Source organism: Mauremys mutica, chromosome 1 (genome assembly GCF_020497125.1).
Source record: "Mauremys mutica isolate MM-2020 ecotype Southern chromosome 1, ASM2049712v1, whole genome shotgun sequence".
Lineage (NCBI taxonomy): Eukaryota > Metazoa > Chordata > Testudines > Geoemydidae > Mauremys > Mauremys mutica.
The window spans coordinates 63,200,028-63,218,923 of NC_059072.1; the positions used below are offsets into that span (position 1 = coordinate 63,200,028).

At 42.8% G+C, this 18,896-nt stretch overlaps 1 protein-coding gene across 2 annotated transcripts in view; it reads right to left on the minus strand.

Moving 5' to 3' along the window:
- Positions 1-18,254, minus strand: part of GNS (glucosamine (N-acetyl)-6-sulfatase) — a 31,829-nt gene extending 13,575 nt beyond the window's left edge. The window contains exons 1-7 of one of the 2 annotated variants that reach the window (XM_044978815.1): positions 17,894-18,253; positions 15,816-15,875; positions 14,933-15,139; positions 14,106-14,171; positions 13,549-13,647; positions 7,578-7,745; positions 2,090-2,172 (exon numbers count right to left, since the gene is read on the minus strand). In XM_044978815.1, the coding sequence (XP_044834750.1) occupies positions 2,090-2,172; positions 7,578-7,745; positions 13,549-13,647; positions 14,106-14,171; positions 14,933-15,139; positions 15,816-15,875; positions 17,894-18,046 (836 nt within the window). In that variant the 5' untranslated portion in view covers positions 18,047-18,253. Of the gene's footprint in view, positions 1-2,089; positions 2,173-7,577; positions 7,746-13,548; positions 13,648-14,105; positions 14,172-14,932; positions 15,140-15,815; positions 15,876-17,893 lie in introns of both variants that reach the window. The other variant, XR_006572296.1, reaches the window with a different exon arrangement.
- Positions 18,255-18,896: the final 642 nt, after the last annotated feature.

An 18,896-nucleotide genomic window follows, 5' to 3' on the forward strand; every position in this document is an offset into this window, starting at 1 on the left:
TTGTAAATGGGCATTTATATTAGGCTACAAATTGATTTGGACTTCTGTTATGCACCGTAGGCATATCACGTCTATCACCACAAACTCTGGAAACAAACCAAACATGTAGCGAGCTCCATTTTACAGTATGAGCTGCAGCCATTCTGAGACACAGACCTTCTGTTTTGTCTTATTCTGCTTTTGTTGGTTTTACTCTGTAGTGCCTGAAAGGTCAAAAAGCAGACTGCATTTAATCTTATCTAGAAGTAGCCACAGACCATTTCTGAAGTAATGCAAGCTAGCACATTAGCGTCACAGTGTTCTCCTGCAAGGTCACCATTTTATAAAGGCAGAACTAAAATGTTCCTAAAAAGCATGTCATGTTTTAAACAGTTTCTATATGAGGTGATCTTTTCTGCACAAAAGAGAGTAGCAAGGTCTATCCACTTCTTCATATTGCTCCTGCAATTCCAGGATCCATTATTCTGATGCTACTAGCCATCTTCTCAGCAAGCAGACCTCATGATAGAAAAGTGGTATGTTTGGTTACAGGAGTAGTGAATCTCCACAAAGTGCTTAGATTCATTACTTCAGATTAACCAGTCAGATTTTATTACTGGGTTCTGATGTCTCCCAGCATGCACTCAGTGTTTAAGATTTAATTGCATAATTTTACCAGCATGCTTTATAAAGCAATGACCTGAAAACCAGCTCTGAGTTTTCCTTCTCCAAGATAGCAAGCTCTACCCTGTCAACATGTACAAAATACAGTTCTACTATTTAGTTTTGTTAGCATTTGTTTTGTAAACCTCTTTTCATTAGCATTTAGCCTTACAGCAAAGGCTGAGAATAAAGAGGAGACTAAACAGCTTACTTAAACTTACACACAGTAGTTAGCTATGCCTTCATATTGTGCATTTCCTAGCTGCTGTTGCCATCTGTAAGGTATCAGAAGTAGTAACTGAAAAGTGCCCTAAAATATCACATCTCCCTCTACAGAGAGGCTACCCAAGAATCCTATAAGGTTAGCCACTAGACAGATCAGCTCTGAAAACGGGTAAATTGCTTCATTAAATATCAGTGAATTTAAAGTAAGGTTTTACTCTGATTCTTTGCCAGTGAATTGTGGAAGAATTCTGAGTTCTTCTGAGACAGAGGGGGAACTGTGGGAAGGCAGTGGAGGATTATCAGCATTTAGCCTTCATCATCACTGCAAAGTGTACCAGTTACCAGCCCAAGTGAAAGCAGAACCCAGGCTCTAACTCACAGTCCCAGCTATGCCAGGTAGCCCCAGTTGAAAGCACCATTAAACTTGTGAGAGAGGTGTATAGGTATGGGAACAATACCAAGATGCTAACTCTGCAGAGGAGATATATGTATAGTATATCCAGGGGGCAGTTCTGCTGAGTAAGATACTCTCTTCCACGACCACTTGTTCATTTTTTACTTAGCACTACAGAGCCAGTACAGCTAAAAGGAGGCTGGTTCCTAAGTTTCAATCATTTACACTTGTCTAAAAACTTACTGAATTCAATGGGACTGCTCAAGTGCAAAATCAGAACCTTTATTATTGACAGTATTACACAAAGAGGAGAGAACAGACTCAGATTCAAGGTTAGCTAGCTGGGGGAGCTAGACATTAAGATATTTTCTAACTTGTTAACTAAGCACATTTGATATGAAAGTCATTGAGAGAATGAATTCTCAGTGCCTTTTTAAAAAAAACAACCAAAAAATAGATTAGATCATATTAGTCTACTCATTTTGACAATGTGAATGCATTTTACTGTCTCTCATGCACTAAAATTCAGAGAGACAGTAAAGAAACCAAGCAGGACTTCCTATGTCTCTGTATGTTGAATGACAGTAGCAGTTAGATACAAGAGATTTGTATGGTCTAGCAGACTACTTATAAATCTGCCTACCAAAAAAGGGGTGGGGGCATGACTCTACAGGCAGCACCCAGAGAACTACTGCAGGTAATTTAACTCTTATGAGGAGACCTGTTACACATTTGAAATTAGCTCATTTTTGTTTTTCATCAGAATAGCCTCTGCGCTATTAGTCTTGCCAGGAAACCTATTAAATGGTCTCAAGCAGCAGTTCCTACCTTTTTCTAAAAGCATCATCTAGAAACTGTATTGAAGAATTAGTCATTGGAGTCTTTGCTTGCCTGATTAGCCAATGCTTGTCCTAAAAGAGAACACATTAAGATTAGCACAGAAACATCATAAAATGAGCTTTTTTGTTAAGTGCTAAACCTTCACTGAATTGTTAATTGCAATAGTAATAGTTTGAGTGAAGTATTTGCATTATTATGAAGTATTTACATTAAAATAGAAGAGTAACCTGTCACTTTAATAATAGAATCATAGAACTGGAAGGGACCTTGAGAGGTCATCTAGTCCAGTCCCTTGCACTCAAGGCAGGACTAAGTATTATCTAGACAGGGGTGGGCAAACTCGGGCCACATCTGGGTGGGGAAATTGCATGCAGGGCCATGAATGTAGGGCTGGGGCAGGGGTGTGGGAGGAAGTGTAGGGGGTTGGAGGCGTTGCGGTGTGCAGGAAGGGACTCAGGGCAGGGGGTTGGGGTGTGGGGCGCAGGAGGGGGTTGGGTGCAGGCTCCAACCCAGCACCACTTACCTTGAGCAGCGGCGCACAGTGGGGCTAAGGCAGGCTCCTGGCCTGCCCTGGCCCCGCATCGCTCCTGGAAGCAGACGTCACCATGTGCCTGCGGCCCCTGGGAAAAGGCGGGGGCGGGGGGGGGGGGGAAAGGGTTCTGTGCATTGCCCATGCCTGTGGGTACCTCCCCCGAAGCTCCCATTGGCTGCAGTTCCTCATTCCTGGCCAATGGGAGCTGCGGGGGGCGGTGCCCACAGGCGAGGGCAGCGCACAGAGCCCTCTGCTCCCCACTCTCCCAGGGGCTGCAGGGATGTGGTGCCAGCTGCTTCCAGGAGCGGCACGGGGCTAGGGCAGGCAGGGAACATACCTGAGCCCTGCAGCGCCACAGGGGTGGCAATCCCGTGGGCCGGATCCAAAGCCCTGGTGGGCTGGATCCACCCCATGGGTCATAGTTTGCCCACCCCTGACCTAGACCATTCCCGACAGGTGTTCGCCAACCTACTCTTAAAAATCCCTAATGATGGAGATTCCACCACTTCCCTAGGCAATTTATTCCAGTGCTTAACCACTCTGGCAGTTAGGAAGTTTTTCCTAATGTCCAACCTAAACCTCCTTTGCTGCGATTTAAGCCCATTGCTTCTTGTCCTATCCTCAGAGGTTAAGAACAATAATTTTTCTCCCTCCTCCTTGTAACAACCTTTATGTACTTGAAAACTGTAACGTCCCCTCTCAGTCTTCTCTTCTCCAGACTAAGAAACCCTTTATTTATGTATTTATTTAAATCTTCCCTCACAGGTCATGTTTTCTAGACCTTTAATCATTTTTGTTGCTCTTCTCTGGACTTTCCCCAATTTGTCCACATCTTTCCTGAAATGTGGCATGCAGAACTGGACACAATACATCAGTTGATGCCTAATCAGTGCAGAGTAGAGTGGAAGAATTACTTCTTGTGTCTTCCTTACAATACTTCTGCTAATACATCCCAGAATGATGTTTGCTTTTTTTTGCAAAAACCATACACTGTTGACTCATGTTTAGCTTGTGATACACTATGACCCCAGATCCCTTTCTGCAGTACATGTGCAACTGATTGTTCCTTCCTAAGTGGAGTACTTTGCATGTGTCCTTATTGAACTTCATCCTATTTACTTCAGACCATTTCTCCAATTTGTCCAGATCATTTTGAATTTTAATCTTATCTTCCAAAGCACTTGCAATCCCTTCCATCTTGGTATCATCCGCAAACTTTATAAGTGTACTCTCTATGCCATTATCTAAATCACTGATGAAGATATCAAACAGAACAAGACCCAGAACAGATCCTTGCGGGACCCCACCCATTATGCCCTTCCAGCATGACTGTGAACCACTGGTAACTACTCTCTGGGAATGATTTTCCAACCAGTTATGCACCCACCTTATAGTAACTCCATCTAGGTTGTATTTCCCTATTTTCTTTATGAGAAGGTCATGCAAGACAGTATCAAAAGCCTTACTAAAGTCAAGATATACCACATCTACCGCTTCCCCCATATCCACAAGGCTTGTTACCCTGTCAAAGAAAGCTATCAGGTTGGTTTGACACAATTTGTTCTTGACAAATCGATGCTGACTTATTTATCACCTTATCTTCTAGGAGTTAGCAAACTGATTGCTTAAATTATTTGCCCCATTATCTTTCCAGGTACAGAAGTTAAGCTGACTGGTCTGTAATTCCTCAGGTTGTCTTTATTTCCCTTTTTATAGATGAGCACTACATTTGCCCTTTTCCAGTCTTCTGGAATGTCGTCCGTCTTCCATGACTTTTCAAAGATAATTGCTAATGGCTCAGATATCTCCTCAGTTAGCTCCTTGAGTATTCTAGGATGCATTTCATCAGGCCCTGGTGCCCTGAAGATAGCTAACTTGTCTAAGTAATTTTTAACTTGTTCTTTCCTTATTTTAGACTCTGATCCTATCTCATTTTCACTGGCATTCACTATTTTAGACATCCAATCGTCAGCCTTCTTGGTGAAAACCAAAACCAAGAAGTCATTAAGCACTTCTGCCATTTCCACATTTTCTGTTATGGTCTTCCCCCCTCATTGAGTTCAAGTACAGGTGAGAGTTACACTCAATTTTCCTCTTAGATCATGTACCTCGAGAACCATGACAGTAGGACTGTGTAAGTTTCTGCTCAGTTTGAGAGGGACCCTATAGTGTATGTTCACATGGTATCTAGACACAAGCCTCCAAGCTTGAGTCCACTGACGTCTCGTAGCAGGGGTTGCACTAGCACGCGAAGAATAGCTGTGCAGACATTGTGGCTTAGGATGGAGCTTGGACTCTCAAGCCCAAACCCACCCCAGGCTATTTTTAGCACTGGCACAAGACTGAGGCTCACTACCAGATGCGGTGTAGCTATACCCACAGGGAGCAGAAAGTGCCTGGGAATCACTTTAGTGGCCTAGGAAAGAGAACTGTGAAGAGAACTCTGCCTGGGAGAGAGAGCTGGGAAGGATAGCAGTTACCTGGGGAAGACTCTCTGGACTGAGACCAGTGATGATTCTCTACCTGGCAAGGAGACAGGAAGGAGTCCTGCAAGGGTGTAGTAGAGAACTGCTAGAAGAGGCCTAAGAGATTAGTAACATAAGAAACAGCCTTAGGATAGTGGAACAGAATATTTTTAGCCTTAGAACCGATTGCTGCTGAGGCCTTTTGACATTACCTAGAGTGGTGGTGCACAAACCCCCTGCACTGAAGGAAAAATATCGAGCCCCTGCAACAGGAACAGTAGGCAGACCCTGGTACAAGGAGAGAAGGTAAGCCCAGGCACTTAGGGCAGGAGACTATCAGAGCCCTGCCACAGGGTGAAAGGATTTTATAGCTTTTCATTTGGACTTAACCCCAGAAGGAGAAGGCTTCTTGCTTTGACCAAAAGGCCAAATTATCATCCCAGCCTGACCATTTTCTTTGGTGAGAAACTGAGGTAACAATCATGAACCTGACTAGGACAGGTAAGCCACACATTCAAGCAGCCAGAAACTCCAGTTAGAATTGTGCTTGTTGCTATACACACATAGCAAGCTTTTCAGGGCTAATTTTCTTCCTATCCGAAACCAATACTAATGAAAAGTGAAAGAAAGGGACAAAATCAAGTGTATACAAATTATGTAAATTTACACTTTCAGTTTCAAGGTGTAAAGTAACCGAGATCAGCAGAGCTGATTACTTGTTATCCCAAACATGAGCCTGGATTTGGCTTGAGCAGGGTCTTCTCAGTGGCAGGACTTCACCTTTGCAAATTCCTCCCCTAGACTCAATCTGAGGGTGTAAGAACTCCTAAAATCCTTTTTGAGAGTCATGTAATTATGACCATTTAGATTCCCCATTTATCTATTTTTGCCCAGACTGGGGAAGGTTTGATGTTGGAGCATGGGGCAGAGCTAATGAATCCAATTTGTAACTGAGTTCAATTGCGTGCAGCACCCATGTACCTTTTTGGGAATTGTTCTGTTTCTGTTATTTAAATTAAACACCTAAAAGCTTGAGATTTAGCCAAGCACGAAAGCCAATTTAGGATCATTAAGACAAAATACCCAGCCTGCAGTTACAGAGATGACCAAGAGAACTGAAGATTTATTGAGGAGCTGAAAGTTTTCCTCTTGTCCTGCAGTACTCTGGGTTGTACATCATGCTCTGAACAGTTAAGCTTGGAGTCATTTTAACCCCTTCTAGTAAAGAGTTCCATGATCTAGAGCCCTTTGCATTTTGCCCCTGTACTTCAGTAGACACAATAGCCCCAATGCACACAGATGTCACTGGGTTGCAAACAGTGAGAAAGTTTGAGATTCCATATAGCCCACTAAGGGTCTTCAAGATTTGGACTGGGATTTTGAACCAAATCACAGCTGAATGTATATCTTGCTGCCCCCCCACAAAAAAAAACAAACCAAAAAAAAAACACAACCTCAAGAAGGCATCAACATGTCTTACTAACTGCAGTTTATATGGTCTTCTCCTTCAGCCACAGGTAGAACAAACTGCAAACATCTAGTATGGAGCTGACCATGTGAATTACTTTGGCTGGCTTTTCAGCTAAGAATGGCTCCTAGCTAAAGTGAAAGTATCTTGTCCCACTCATTATCCATGTGTTTTATAAACAGATACTAATTCAGCGAGTCTGACCCAAGACTGCAAACTACCTTGATAACTGAAAGGCATATATTAAAGGTCAGGTCATTGCCCAGTTACTTCCTTCAAGTGCTTCTGTCTTACCACTGGTTTAAATTTGCCTCTACCAAGACAACTGCTTCTCATTTACATTAACTTCATATGCTGACACCTGGATAGTGCCACCATGTCTACTGAAGAGATGATAAAACTTGATGTCAACAGTATTTGGTGGCATTGGGACCTATGATTCATGACTTAACCAAGAGGTCTTCTAATTAGTTTGGTAAAATAGCTGAACAAATTGGCAGATTATGGAAGCACATCATTAGAGTTTATGCATGTGAGTGCAAGACATTCTGGCAGAATAAAGTTCTTAATGGTTTGGAAGCTAAAGGTAAAACGTCAATAAACTTAGTAACCATCATAATTTCTATTGCATAAATTCACTCCAAAAATTGAAGAAACATTACCGTAAGTTCTTGAATCTTAAAATACAAGTGTGTAGCAACAGGTGTTTATTATTGAAGGTCAGGATAGCCAGTCTCCGATCACCAATAAGGTTAGAAAAATCAAGTTTTTAAAATGATTGTGATCTTAATCTCAGATGTCCACATCAGATGTTTCACATAAGAGTTGAAAGATTAAGATCACAATCCTTTAAAAATGTGATGCTGGAATCAGATGAGCAACAGAACAACATTAACCCATTCTTCTCACCACTTAAACTTCACAGTGTTACACATGTAAGTCAGATTCACTGTCTAATTATTTCCACCAATTAATGTAGTAATCTGTTTGGATTCTTGCAAATCATCTTACCTTTCCATGAATGTTAAAATTGCCATTTCTTGGTGCACTGACATTCTGGAAGCTCTTTTTATATTGAGGAGCAGGTATCCAAGGAGAGTGCGGTGCTGGAGTGGAGATCATCATGAAGAAGGGTTCAAAGTTAGATTTATATTCCAAGAAATCCAAGGACATATTAGCCTGCATACACAAAGATCGTTGTTTAAAAACTCTCCAACATAAGTCATAACAAACCCTCATGTTGAGCTATGAAAACTGTCCAAAAAAGTTAAGACTAGAAGTGTATGAATACAAGAAGCGCTTGTAAACTATTTTACAATCTCGTTGATTGCACCTTTACAACTGTTTGAAGTAGAACTTGTGGTAAATCAATCCCAAATGTTCCGAGTTATTTATAAATCCTATTTCAACCTAAGATGTCTTTTGTTCCTCACACCTCCAATTGCCTCAGACTTTCATGTCATTCAGAGCTGGAAAGCTTGATGTAAAGAATGACTCAGATCTCTCATCTCACTCAGTCCTTGCATTGACAGAGCTCCCTTTCAAACCCTGCCTTCACTGACATTTTTTTTTTTTCATACTGTTAAGTACAATTCCATTTTATGCCCTTTCTAAATCTTTCTACATTTCAGGGGATATAGGATCCAGATCCTGAATGTATTTTTAGATGGGAATTTGGCAGTTTGTTCTCCTCAGAAGGCAGTCGTTCTGCTGGTCAATGTTTCATTCCCTGCTCTACTGCTGCCAACTTATTTGTTACATTCATCCTCCAAACATGCGCTAGTTTGAGGATGATCCACTTTTTTTTTTTATTTTAAAGAGGTGATTAGGGAAGAGGCACCAACAGGGTATAGCTTTAAGCTTCATTCACTTGTGCTGCTCCATTTGATCTCCCTCACCAAGCCACTCATTTTCAAGTCTTAGCTTGAATACTTCCTGTTCACTTTAGCCTACGTGTGATAGCAAGTCTCGCTTACTATTCCTTTCAGCCCACTACTGTTAGCCTTCCCTTTGCCATTCATTAGAACTAATATTCGGACATGCACAGTTACCACTTACATCTCAGTTCTTCCCTGTTCTAGTCTCAAGTTTTTCTTTTTCTGCCTGATTAGTCATCCAGCTCTGCAGTACTCTCTATTCTGCCTCTGAAGCAATGGACTCTAAGAACTCTACATAAATAGATTGATTTTAATAGCTTCTCTCAAATGGGCAATAGACCATTATGGATTTTGTGGCTCACTGGTAATAAACCTATACACGCCCCCCGCCCCAATAGAGCCTTACTGAACTCTAAGCAAGTTAGAATAAGATTAGTGGCCTACAGGACCAATGAGAGACCAACTCCTGTCAAAGAGGCAAATACTGCAGCTATTGACAGAAGACTGGTGTTTGGTAGTCTAGTGCTATACGTGACCACATTAATAAATTCTCAAGATATGTCTATACGTCCTCAGAAGTCTGTGTAGTGAAGGGCTGTTTTTTGTCAGTCCAGAATCCCTACTGCTTAATGGCCAAAAGCAACAAGCTAGCAGGCACCAACACTTAAGCCTTTTTCAGAATCACTAACCCAGACAAGGTTAATTTGAAATATTTAACATTAAATCACACAGCATCATTAACTATCTGTTCGAAGAGAACCCTCCTGCCCTGCTATACATTCTCAGGACAGTTCTCTGTCGATACTGTTGTAAAATGCTCCATACCTTTTTAGTAGCTTTGGTATTTCTAGATTGCCTATCACCTTGGTGAATGAAGTACAGGTAGGAACTGAAGCATCAGTCAAATGAAAAAGTCCCATTCAATTACATCACATGAAGGTAGACAACTAATCATTTTACAACAGTATCGACAGAGAACTATCCTGAGAATGTATAGCAGGGCAGGAGGGTTCTCCTCACATAGATAGTTAGTGCTCCTATGTGATTTAATAGGCATCACAGAAACTTGGTGGAATGATGACAATCAATGGGACACAGTAGTACCACGGTATGAAATATACAGGAATGAAAGAGTAGGTTGTGCTGGTGGGGGAGTGGCATTGCATGTGAAAGAAAGCACAGAGTCAAATATAATAAAAAAAATTAAAATGAATCAAACTACCTCAGGATCCCCATGGATAGAAATTCCATGCTTGAATAATAAGAGTATAGCAGGAGGAATATAATACTGAGCACCTGACCAGGATGGCGATGGTCATTGCGAAATGCTCAGAGAGATTGGAGAGGCTATAAACACAGAAAACTCAATAATAATGGGTGATTTCAACTGTACCCAGTCAATATGGGGATGTGTCACCTCAGGATGGGATGCAGAGAAAAAGTTTCTAGACACCATTAATGACTGCTTCTTGGAGCAGCTAGTCCTGGAACCCACAAGGGGAGAGGCAATTCTTAATTTAGCCCTAAGTCAAACACAGGGCCTGGTCAAAGAGGTGAAAATAACAGAACAGCTCAGTAATAGCGAACATAATATAATTAAATGTAATATTCTTGCGGTGGTCGTGGGGAAATAGCAAAGAAGCCCACCACAGTAGCATTTAACTTCAGAAAGGGGAACTACACAAAAACGAGGAAGCTAGTTAAATGGAAATTAAAATAAACAGACACAAGAGTAAAATGTCTAAATGGAAAGTTGTATAAACATCACAACAGAGGCTCAAATTAAATGTATACCCCAAATTAAAAGAAAAAACAATAAAAGGACCAAAGTGTCACCATGGCTAAACAGAATAAAAGAGGCAGTTAGATGCAAAAAGGCATCCTTTTAAAAAATTGGCAGTCAAATCCCAATGATGAAAATAGAAAGGAGCATAAACTCTGGCAAGTCAAGTGTAAAAGTATAATTTGGTATGCCAAAAAAATCTGAAGAGAAAACCAGCAAAAGACAAACAGCAATCCCCCCCGCCCCGCCCCCAGTACAGTAGAACCTCAAAAGACACGACCACCAGAGTAACCAATCAGGCAGCAGCAGAGATTAATAAAAAAGAGCAAGTACTGTACTGTGCCTGTATTTCATCTTAACGGTAGGCACATCTGGGTAGCTGCCCCCACCCCACCTCACAGACAACCACTTACAGCAAGACGCTGGAGCTGCCAGGCCAAGGCAGCCAGAGACAGTGGAGCAGGAGCAACGCTGGGGTCCGTGCAGCTTGCACACACCCCCGGGAGGGGGACATAGTTTTTACCCCCATTCTCCCGGCTGGGAAGGGACCATGCTGTTTTCTCTCACACACACGCCCCCTCCTCCCCCCGCCGGGGCTGACTAGGTTGCTCAGCTGCTGCTGAATCCTAGCTTGGAGTGTGAGCTGCTGGATCTGGAGCCTGAACTGCGCTTTGTTCAGAGCTACAAACATTTCAGAGTTACGGACAACCTCCATTCCTGAGGTGTCTGTAACTCTGAGGTTCTACTGTACATCAGAAGCAGGAAGCCTGCCAAACAATCAGTGGGGCCACTGGATGATCAAAATGCTAAAGGAGCACTCAAGGAAGACCAGGTCATTACAGAAAAACTAAATGAATTCTTTGCATCTGTCTTCATTGTAGAGGATATAAGGGAGATTCCCACAACTGAGTCATTCTTTTTAGGTGACAATCTGAGGAACTGTCCCAGTTTGAGGTGTCAATAGAGGTGGCTTTGGATCAAATTGATACATTAAACCATAAGTCGTCACCTGGACCAGATGGTATTCACCCAAGAGTTCTGAAGGAACTCAAATATGGAAATGCAGAACTACCAACTGTGGTATGTAACTTATTACTTAAATCAGCCTCTGTACCAAATGACTGGAGGATAGCCAATGTGATGCCAATTTTTTAAAAAGGCTCCAGAGGCAATCCTGGCAATTTCAGGCTGGAAAGCCTAATTTCAGTACCAAGCAAATGGTTGAAACTACAGAAAGGAACAGAATTATCAGACACATAAATTGTGTTAATCTATTGGGGGGAAAGAGTCAACAGGGCTTTTGTAAAGGGAAACCATGCCTCACCAATCTCTTAGAATTCTTTGAGGGGGTCAAACAAACATGTGGACAAGGGTAATTCAGTGGAAATAGCCTTTCAGAAAGCCTTTAACAAGGTCCCTCACCAAAGGCTCTTAAGCCAACTAAGCAGTTATGGGATAAGAAGGAAGGTCAAAGATTGCAGATGATACAAAATTACTCAAGATAGTAAAGACCAAATCAGATAGCGAAGGGTTACAAAGATTTAAAAAACTGGGTGTTTGGGCAACAAAATGGCAGATGAAATTCAGTGTTGATAAATGAGAAATAATACATATTGGAAAACATAATCCCAACTATACATAAAAAATGGAGTCTAAATTAGATGTTACCACTCAAGAAAGATCTTGGAGTCATTGTGGATTGTTCTATGAAAACATCTGCTCAGTGTGCAGCAGCAGTCAAAAAGCTAACAAAGTTAGGATCCATTAGGAAAGGGACAGATAATTAGATAGTAAATATCATAATGCCCTTATATAAATCCATGATACACCCCACTTTGAATACTCTGTGCAGTTCTGCTCACCCCCATCTCTCAAAAAAAAAAAAGATAGATCTAAGAAACAGAGAAGGTACAGAGAAGGGCAGCAAAAATGATTAAAAGTATGGACAGCTTCCCTATGAGGAGAGATTAAAAAGACTGGGACTGTTCAACTTGGAAAAGAAATGACTAAGAGGCAGATATGATAGAGGTCTATAAAATCATAAATGATGTAGAGAAAGTGAATAAGGAAGTATTGTTTACCCCTTTATACAACACAAGAACCAGGGGTCACCCATCAAATTGGTAGGCAGAAGGTTTAAAACAAACAAAAGAAAGTACTTCTTCACACAATGCACAGTCAACCTGTGGAACTTGTTGCCAGGGGATGTTGTGAAGGCCAAAAGTATACCTGGGGCAAAAAAAGCATTAGATAAGTTCATGAACAGGTTCATCAATGGCTATTAGCCAAGATGGTCAGGGATACAACGCCATGCTCTGGGTGTCCCAAAGCCTCTGACTGCCAGATGCTGGGACTAGCTGACGGGAGAAGGATCACTTGATCGTTGACCTGTTCCAGGTTTGGCCAACCTGTGGCTCCAGAGCCACATGCAGCTCTTCAGATGTTAATATGCGGCTCCTTGTATAGGCACAGACCTTCCAGTGTGCCAGGGATGCTCACTGCTCAACCCCTGGCTCTGCCCCCACTCCACTCCTCCCCGAGCCCTCCCCTACTGTGCCCTTGCTTCTCCCTTCTCCCCGCTCCCCAGTCTCCTGCATGCCACAAAACCACTGATCAGCAGGGCTGGGAGGTGCTGGGGGTGGGGGAGGGAGATGATGTGGGGGCTGCTGATGTATTACTGTGGCTTTTTGGCAATGTACATAGGTAAATTCTGGCTCCTTCTCAGGCTCAGGTTGGCCACCCCTGCCCTGTTCTGTTCATTTCCTTTGAAGCATCTGGAATTGGCAACTGCCTGAAGACAGGGTACTGGGCTAGATGGACCATTGGTTTCACTCAGGATGGCCATTCTTAAGTTCTTATTTTAATAGAGGTCTCTCAAAATCACATATATAGACATACTGTAACATCTAAAAATAAATGAGATCTAGTTGTAACTCAGTTACAACAACAGTTTGCTGAAGTGAAGCACATCCTCTTAAGTCTTAAGCCAAATTGCCATTTCACAGGCTGACACTTGTTCTAAATGGAAGTCTATGACCTACCAATCAGCAACATTTTGGTCAAGCACCCTGAACTACCACTGAAGTCAGTGTTCACCTCCAGATCTAGCCCTTGGCTAACAGCTATCTAACAATTTCATTTTCCTATATTTGCATATACAACCTTGCCCTCTTTAAGTAGAGCTGGAATCTGGCTCCACTGGTTACGCCTGAAGTAAAGACAACACCAAGATTAGGCAATATCCATTCAGTAACACAACCAGGCATAAAGTAGTGTTTGGTCACAAATGGAACAGTAATGCAGCTGTTGTGATGTTTCTTACCAGTACATCTGTCAGGTAATCTGCACTGTAGTTCTCACCATGCCTTTGTGCTTTTCCATTTACTGAAAGAGTATAATTATAGTACTTTGAATTTTTTTCCTATGAGAGAAGAAAAAGATATCACTTACATAAAAAGACAAGAATCTACTATTTCACTGACCACTTTAAATAAACTAAGTGGTCAGCAAGTATTTGTTAAGCCTGATTTTATCAATTTGTCCTATTTAAGTATTTGTAGTATGTGCACTGCAAAAGGCCTACAAGCTTTGCCTTTTGTAAAACCAAAGTGATTCTATACTATAATAATGGCAAGTTTTGCTTTGTTGAAATCAGGTTTTCAGATACTTCTCTTCATTAGAAATACCTCCTCATCAACATCAACAGCCTCCATACAAAGCTGAGAAAATGCAACACGCTATGAAGAAAGGGAATTTCCTCTTTTAGTTAACAGAAGCATGCAAAAAAAAGCAGACTGGTTCTTAGATTCAGCACAATTAAGCTAGATTTACTTTTGTAAAGTACCTACAACCAGGTATTTAATAGGAGCTGTCACATACCAAAGCATACCAAAAACTCCATCCAGGAGGAATGTGGCCTATTCCCCCTGCATCTTCTGCTCCATACTGAAAAAAAAACAGGGAAAAAAAAGGAAAGTGACCCAGCACAGTCTCAGATGTGACTGAGATATAAGCTATATTTGGGGGAGAGAAGGGTTGTTTTTTTCCACAGCAGCCAGAAATGCAACGGCCCAGTTCTAATCAGATAAACATACAAATCCTCCTACATTAAAAGGTTGCAAAGTCAAGCAATACCAAATTTACAGTTGCCCATGCAACATTAATTCTATCCCCTTGTACATCCAACCTGTGCACCAAACTATACAGGAGTCCTGCAGAAAATATAGTATATTGTCATATTAAAGACTATTAAATGCATACACATAGTGGGGCAACCTTAAATCTGTTATTGCCTAACTTCTGAATGCTCGACTTTGCAAAATGTTCTTTTAATTAAGTGTTTTTATGTAGTTTTTTAAAGGGAAAAATTAAGTTGTATATAATTAACAATAAGGTGCCACAGGACTCTGTCGCTTTTTACAGATCCAGACTAACACAGCTACCCCTCTGATACTTGACTCTCAAGACCACCAGTTAAATGGATGCTGATACTTTGGCCAAACTAGTTGAGAAAAGTTAGGTTGCATGTCTTATTTCCTCTATTCCTTTAACAATTCTGAGAAGGAACTTTTCATCTAAACAGTAGGATTTTAAATATTATGGGGGTTTATTTTATCTACAGAAATAAGGATTAAGACTTTGTGAAATAAAGTTACTTTCAGTACAGGCAATTCACCTGTGTCACGGCAAATATGAGTAAGATATACCTCATTTAAATACTTCCCAGCAAAGAATGTTTGATAGCCACACATGGACTTGAGGAGAGCTGGGAAGGTATATGGTTCCTGTATTTTCTGCCATGATTTGCTGCTGCAGTTTCCCTCCAGAGTGTTATTGACAACATGATGATTATGTGGGTACTTCCCTGTTAAGATGCTAGCTCTGCTGGGACAGCACAATGCACTGGGCACATACTAGAACACAGAATGAAAAAATACAAATTGTAAATTGATTCTTTTAAAAAAAAATCTAGTTTTTAGCCAATAGCAAAAGACATTAAAAGATATGCATATAAGTCACTCACATCACATAGATCAGATTACTCCCATTTATTTAGGCATATAGAACTACAGCCCAAATATTTTTATCAATTAGAGGTTGCACATGGGATCGGGTTTATATTTTCTGTAGAGTTTACAATTTAGAAAATGCATGTTATACACGCAGCAGAAAGCACCAGTTATTTGAGAATGAATGGTTATTTAAATACTACTTACTGTAACAATTCCAGTAAACAAGAATGGGGACCCATTAGTCAATTTTCAAACCTGTACAAAGCTAAATCTTTGAAAGATTTCCTTATTAGTTTATAGCCAAAACTTTCATTTTCTAAAAATATTCATTAAATTAAGTGTTCTGCAATGTCCCATCCCAGGCAGAGAAAGTAATCTTGGGTCCGATTCATACCTTACCACAGGAATTAATCTGCCCCCTTGTATTCTCCATATTTAAAAAGTTGAAACTAAACCTACTTCAGAGCCAAATTAGAGATTACATCTGTTATACTATTACAACCGTAGGTATTTAAATTACAATAGCTTCAATAAATACATGCCACCGAAGGTTACAGAAGTCAACATCACCACTTACTGCATTTGAGAAGCTTATCCCCATCTCTGCAATAAGGGCACTGGTCTTCTTTAGCGGTGTCTGTAACAGAGGTAGTAACTAGTACAATGAGCTAAAAATATCTGGATGCTGAGATGCTAGTGTGCTATCTAAACTGGCAATCTTAAGTTGATTTTCATGGGAGGTATTTATAGAGTACCAATCACCACAGTATTTAAGCATTGGCTAGACCAAACCAATGCCTCCATTTCTTTGCAATGAAACTTCAAACCCTACATCTAAAATGCAAGGCTAAAGTTATAAAAATTCTTAGTTTACTTTTTGCAAGTATTGACAAAATTCTCCTTTTAAGATTTTACATTCTACCCAATGTTTCTTCATTCAAATGGATCAATTAGACATCATTTTCTAGCCAGAAAATGGTGTTTTGTTTTTTCTTAAAATGCCCCTTTTCATCTTGGAGCCAATCTCATAGTGTGACTGATTCCTCATATGTAGTTAGTGAAACAATTTTTCAAAATGGTCATTAAAACTAAGTAGCCCAGGCATAAGATTTACTTTCCTACTCTCACGGGAATGAAAACCCTAATATTTTACTCTAGCAAAAACAGGTACTCACCCTGGGCAAGTAGAATTCAAAGACTACAGTAAAATGAGCCTTTTTGGGATCTTTGAAAGAAAAGTGCTCTAAGTAAGAAACATTCATTGTTTAATTTGTGGAATCTGTCAAGTCACCGGACCTATTTCTGTTTTAATGTTATTCCTTCAATGAACATGCTGAAGCACTCAACATCCCAAGTGAAAAACTAGTACAGATAGGTTAATTAAGTGATCCTGATGTAATAAACACTATGCATATAGCAAACCACGTGTGTGTTGATGCTGGCCAGTTAAAGGCAGTCAACTGCAAATCCTAACATTCTGGATTGATGAAGACCTGTTACTTCAGGATGTGAGGAAAAGTGAACACGTATACTAGAGAGAGGAAAAGCTAATTAATCCATACTTGTCTCATGACAGGGCCAGGCTTACAGAGCACTGTCAGTCTTGGTCAAGAATTAATTCCCAGCACAATAAGGAAGATAAACTCAAACTACCTCTGCCATTAATATCTAGAACTGTGGACTAGGAAGAGGGAAATGATTTTCTTCATTGCCCCACTAGTGTGAAGAGCAAAAAACAGGAAGAACAAAATATGAAAAGGCAGAGATTTTTTTTAGAGTGTTTAGTCCAAAGCACTGTGAGAATTTTCTCATTACCTCTCTCTTTAACATGGATAACTAAGTGTGAAGTTCTGAATGCACTAGTTCCCTTCCCAAAAGGCATATTATATATTCTTTTACCTCATGTTCTTGGGAACAGTGCAGAACTTGCACCCCAAAAATGCAATATGTTGCCTTTCTGATAATTGTGTCTCAATATTTGCCCTACAAATTAAACCCCCATGAAGTCCCGCTTGCAATAAGCCAAAGAAGCAGGGTCACAGAAAGGCACCGGCAGAATTAAAAAGCCATTTCCATTTACACACCATCCTAGCTGATGCTATGGACTTTCTAGAGGAGAGCTGACACTCAGCCTGTCTAATAAAGCGGCAAACAAGCCCAATACCACCCGTTCTGCCAGGGACGCTGCACTGACAACGAGCCCCCAGTCAGCCAGCGCACACGGTTTCCTTGCGTGAGAGGCGACGTCCCGGCCCAGACACACACCGGAGGGAAGTTGCACGACAGCTTCCAAACACCTGTTATGCAGCCAGATACCCCCCTTCGAAGTGGTCTGGGCTCAAGGCACTTTTCCCTCTGCCAAGACTCAGGGTCCCCACTGCCAAAGCGGGGATGAGCGGCCCTGGGCGCGGCAGAGCCCCTCCCTCCCCTCCGGCGAGGTAACTGCAAGGGGGGGGCGTCTGCCCCACGGAGCCCCGGCACAGCCCCGCCCCTCACCGCGAGCCGGGTCAGGCCAGGAGCAAACGCTGCCTGAGCCCGGCACCGCGAGGCCCACGCGCGACACAGCCGGGGGCAGGACCACCCCGGGCAGGGGGCAGAGCCCCCAATCGGGACACAGCCCAGGAAGGGGGCCGGGCGCTAGGGAGAGCAGGTTACCATGCCGCCCAGGCAGACATCCTGGTCATCGGTGAGGATCAGCACCACGCTGGGCTTCCGCGCCCCGCTGGTCCCGGCCGCCTGCGCGCAGCCCCAATCGCGGCTCAGCACCAGCAGCGCGGCCAGCGCCAGCCCCCGCACCGCGGGAGACATCGCCCAGGACCCGAGCGCAGCACCGCAGCCTCCGTCCCAGCGCGATCCCAGGCGAGCGCAGAACGAAACCGACTCGAGCGGCGCCCCGCCCTCGGCATATGACCAGGGACATCAGCAGGCTGTCACGTGACCGTCCCGGCTTCAGCAGCGGCCTTGGCCGCGAGGGGAGCAGCCTACTCCAGCCCCAGCCTCGCTCCCACCCCCTCAGCTAGCTCCGCCCTCAGCCTCATTCCCATCTCCTCGGACAGTCCACTCCCCCTCCCTCAACCTGCCTCACGCCAGCCCCGCCCCCACCTCACTCCCACCCCCTCAGCTAGCTCCGCCCTCAGCCTCATTCCCATCTCCTCGGACAGTCCACTCCCCCTCCCTCAACCTGCCTCACTCCCACCCCCTCAGCCAGCCCCGCCCCCACCTCACTCCCACCCCCTCAGCCAGCTCCGCCCCTGACTCACTCTCATCTCCTCAGCCAGCTCCGCCTCCACCTCACTCCCACGGGACTGCCCCACTCCCACCCCCCTCAACCTGCCATGCCCTCTCCCGCCTCACACCAACCCCTCAAACTGGCCTACAGTAGGGTGATCAGATGTCCCGATTTTTGAGTCTTTTTCTTATATAGAGTCCTATTACCCCCCACCCCCGTCCCGATTTTTCACATGTGCTGTCTGGTCACCTTAGTCTACAGTGCCTCACTCCCAACCCCAAACTGCCCCAACCACACCTCACTGCCCCCTCCCCCATAGGTGGCATCCAGCTGCAGAGTGTAGTCTGGGTTTTCTGACATATGCTCTTTCGGACCTAGGGTGTCCAGATGTCTTGATTTTGTAGGGACAGTCCCGCTATTTGGGGCTTT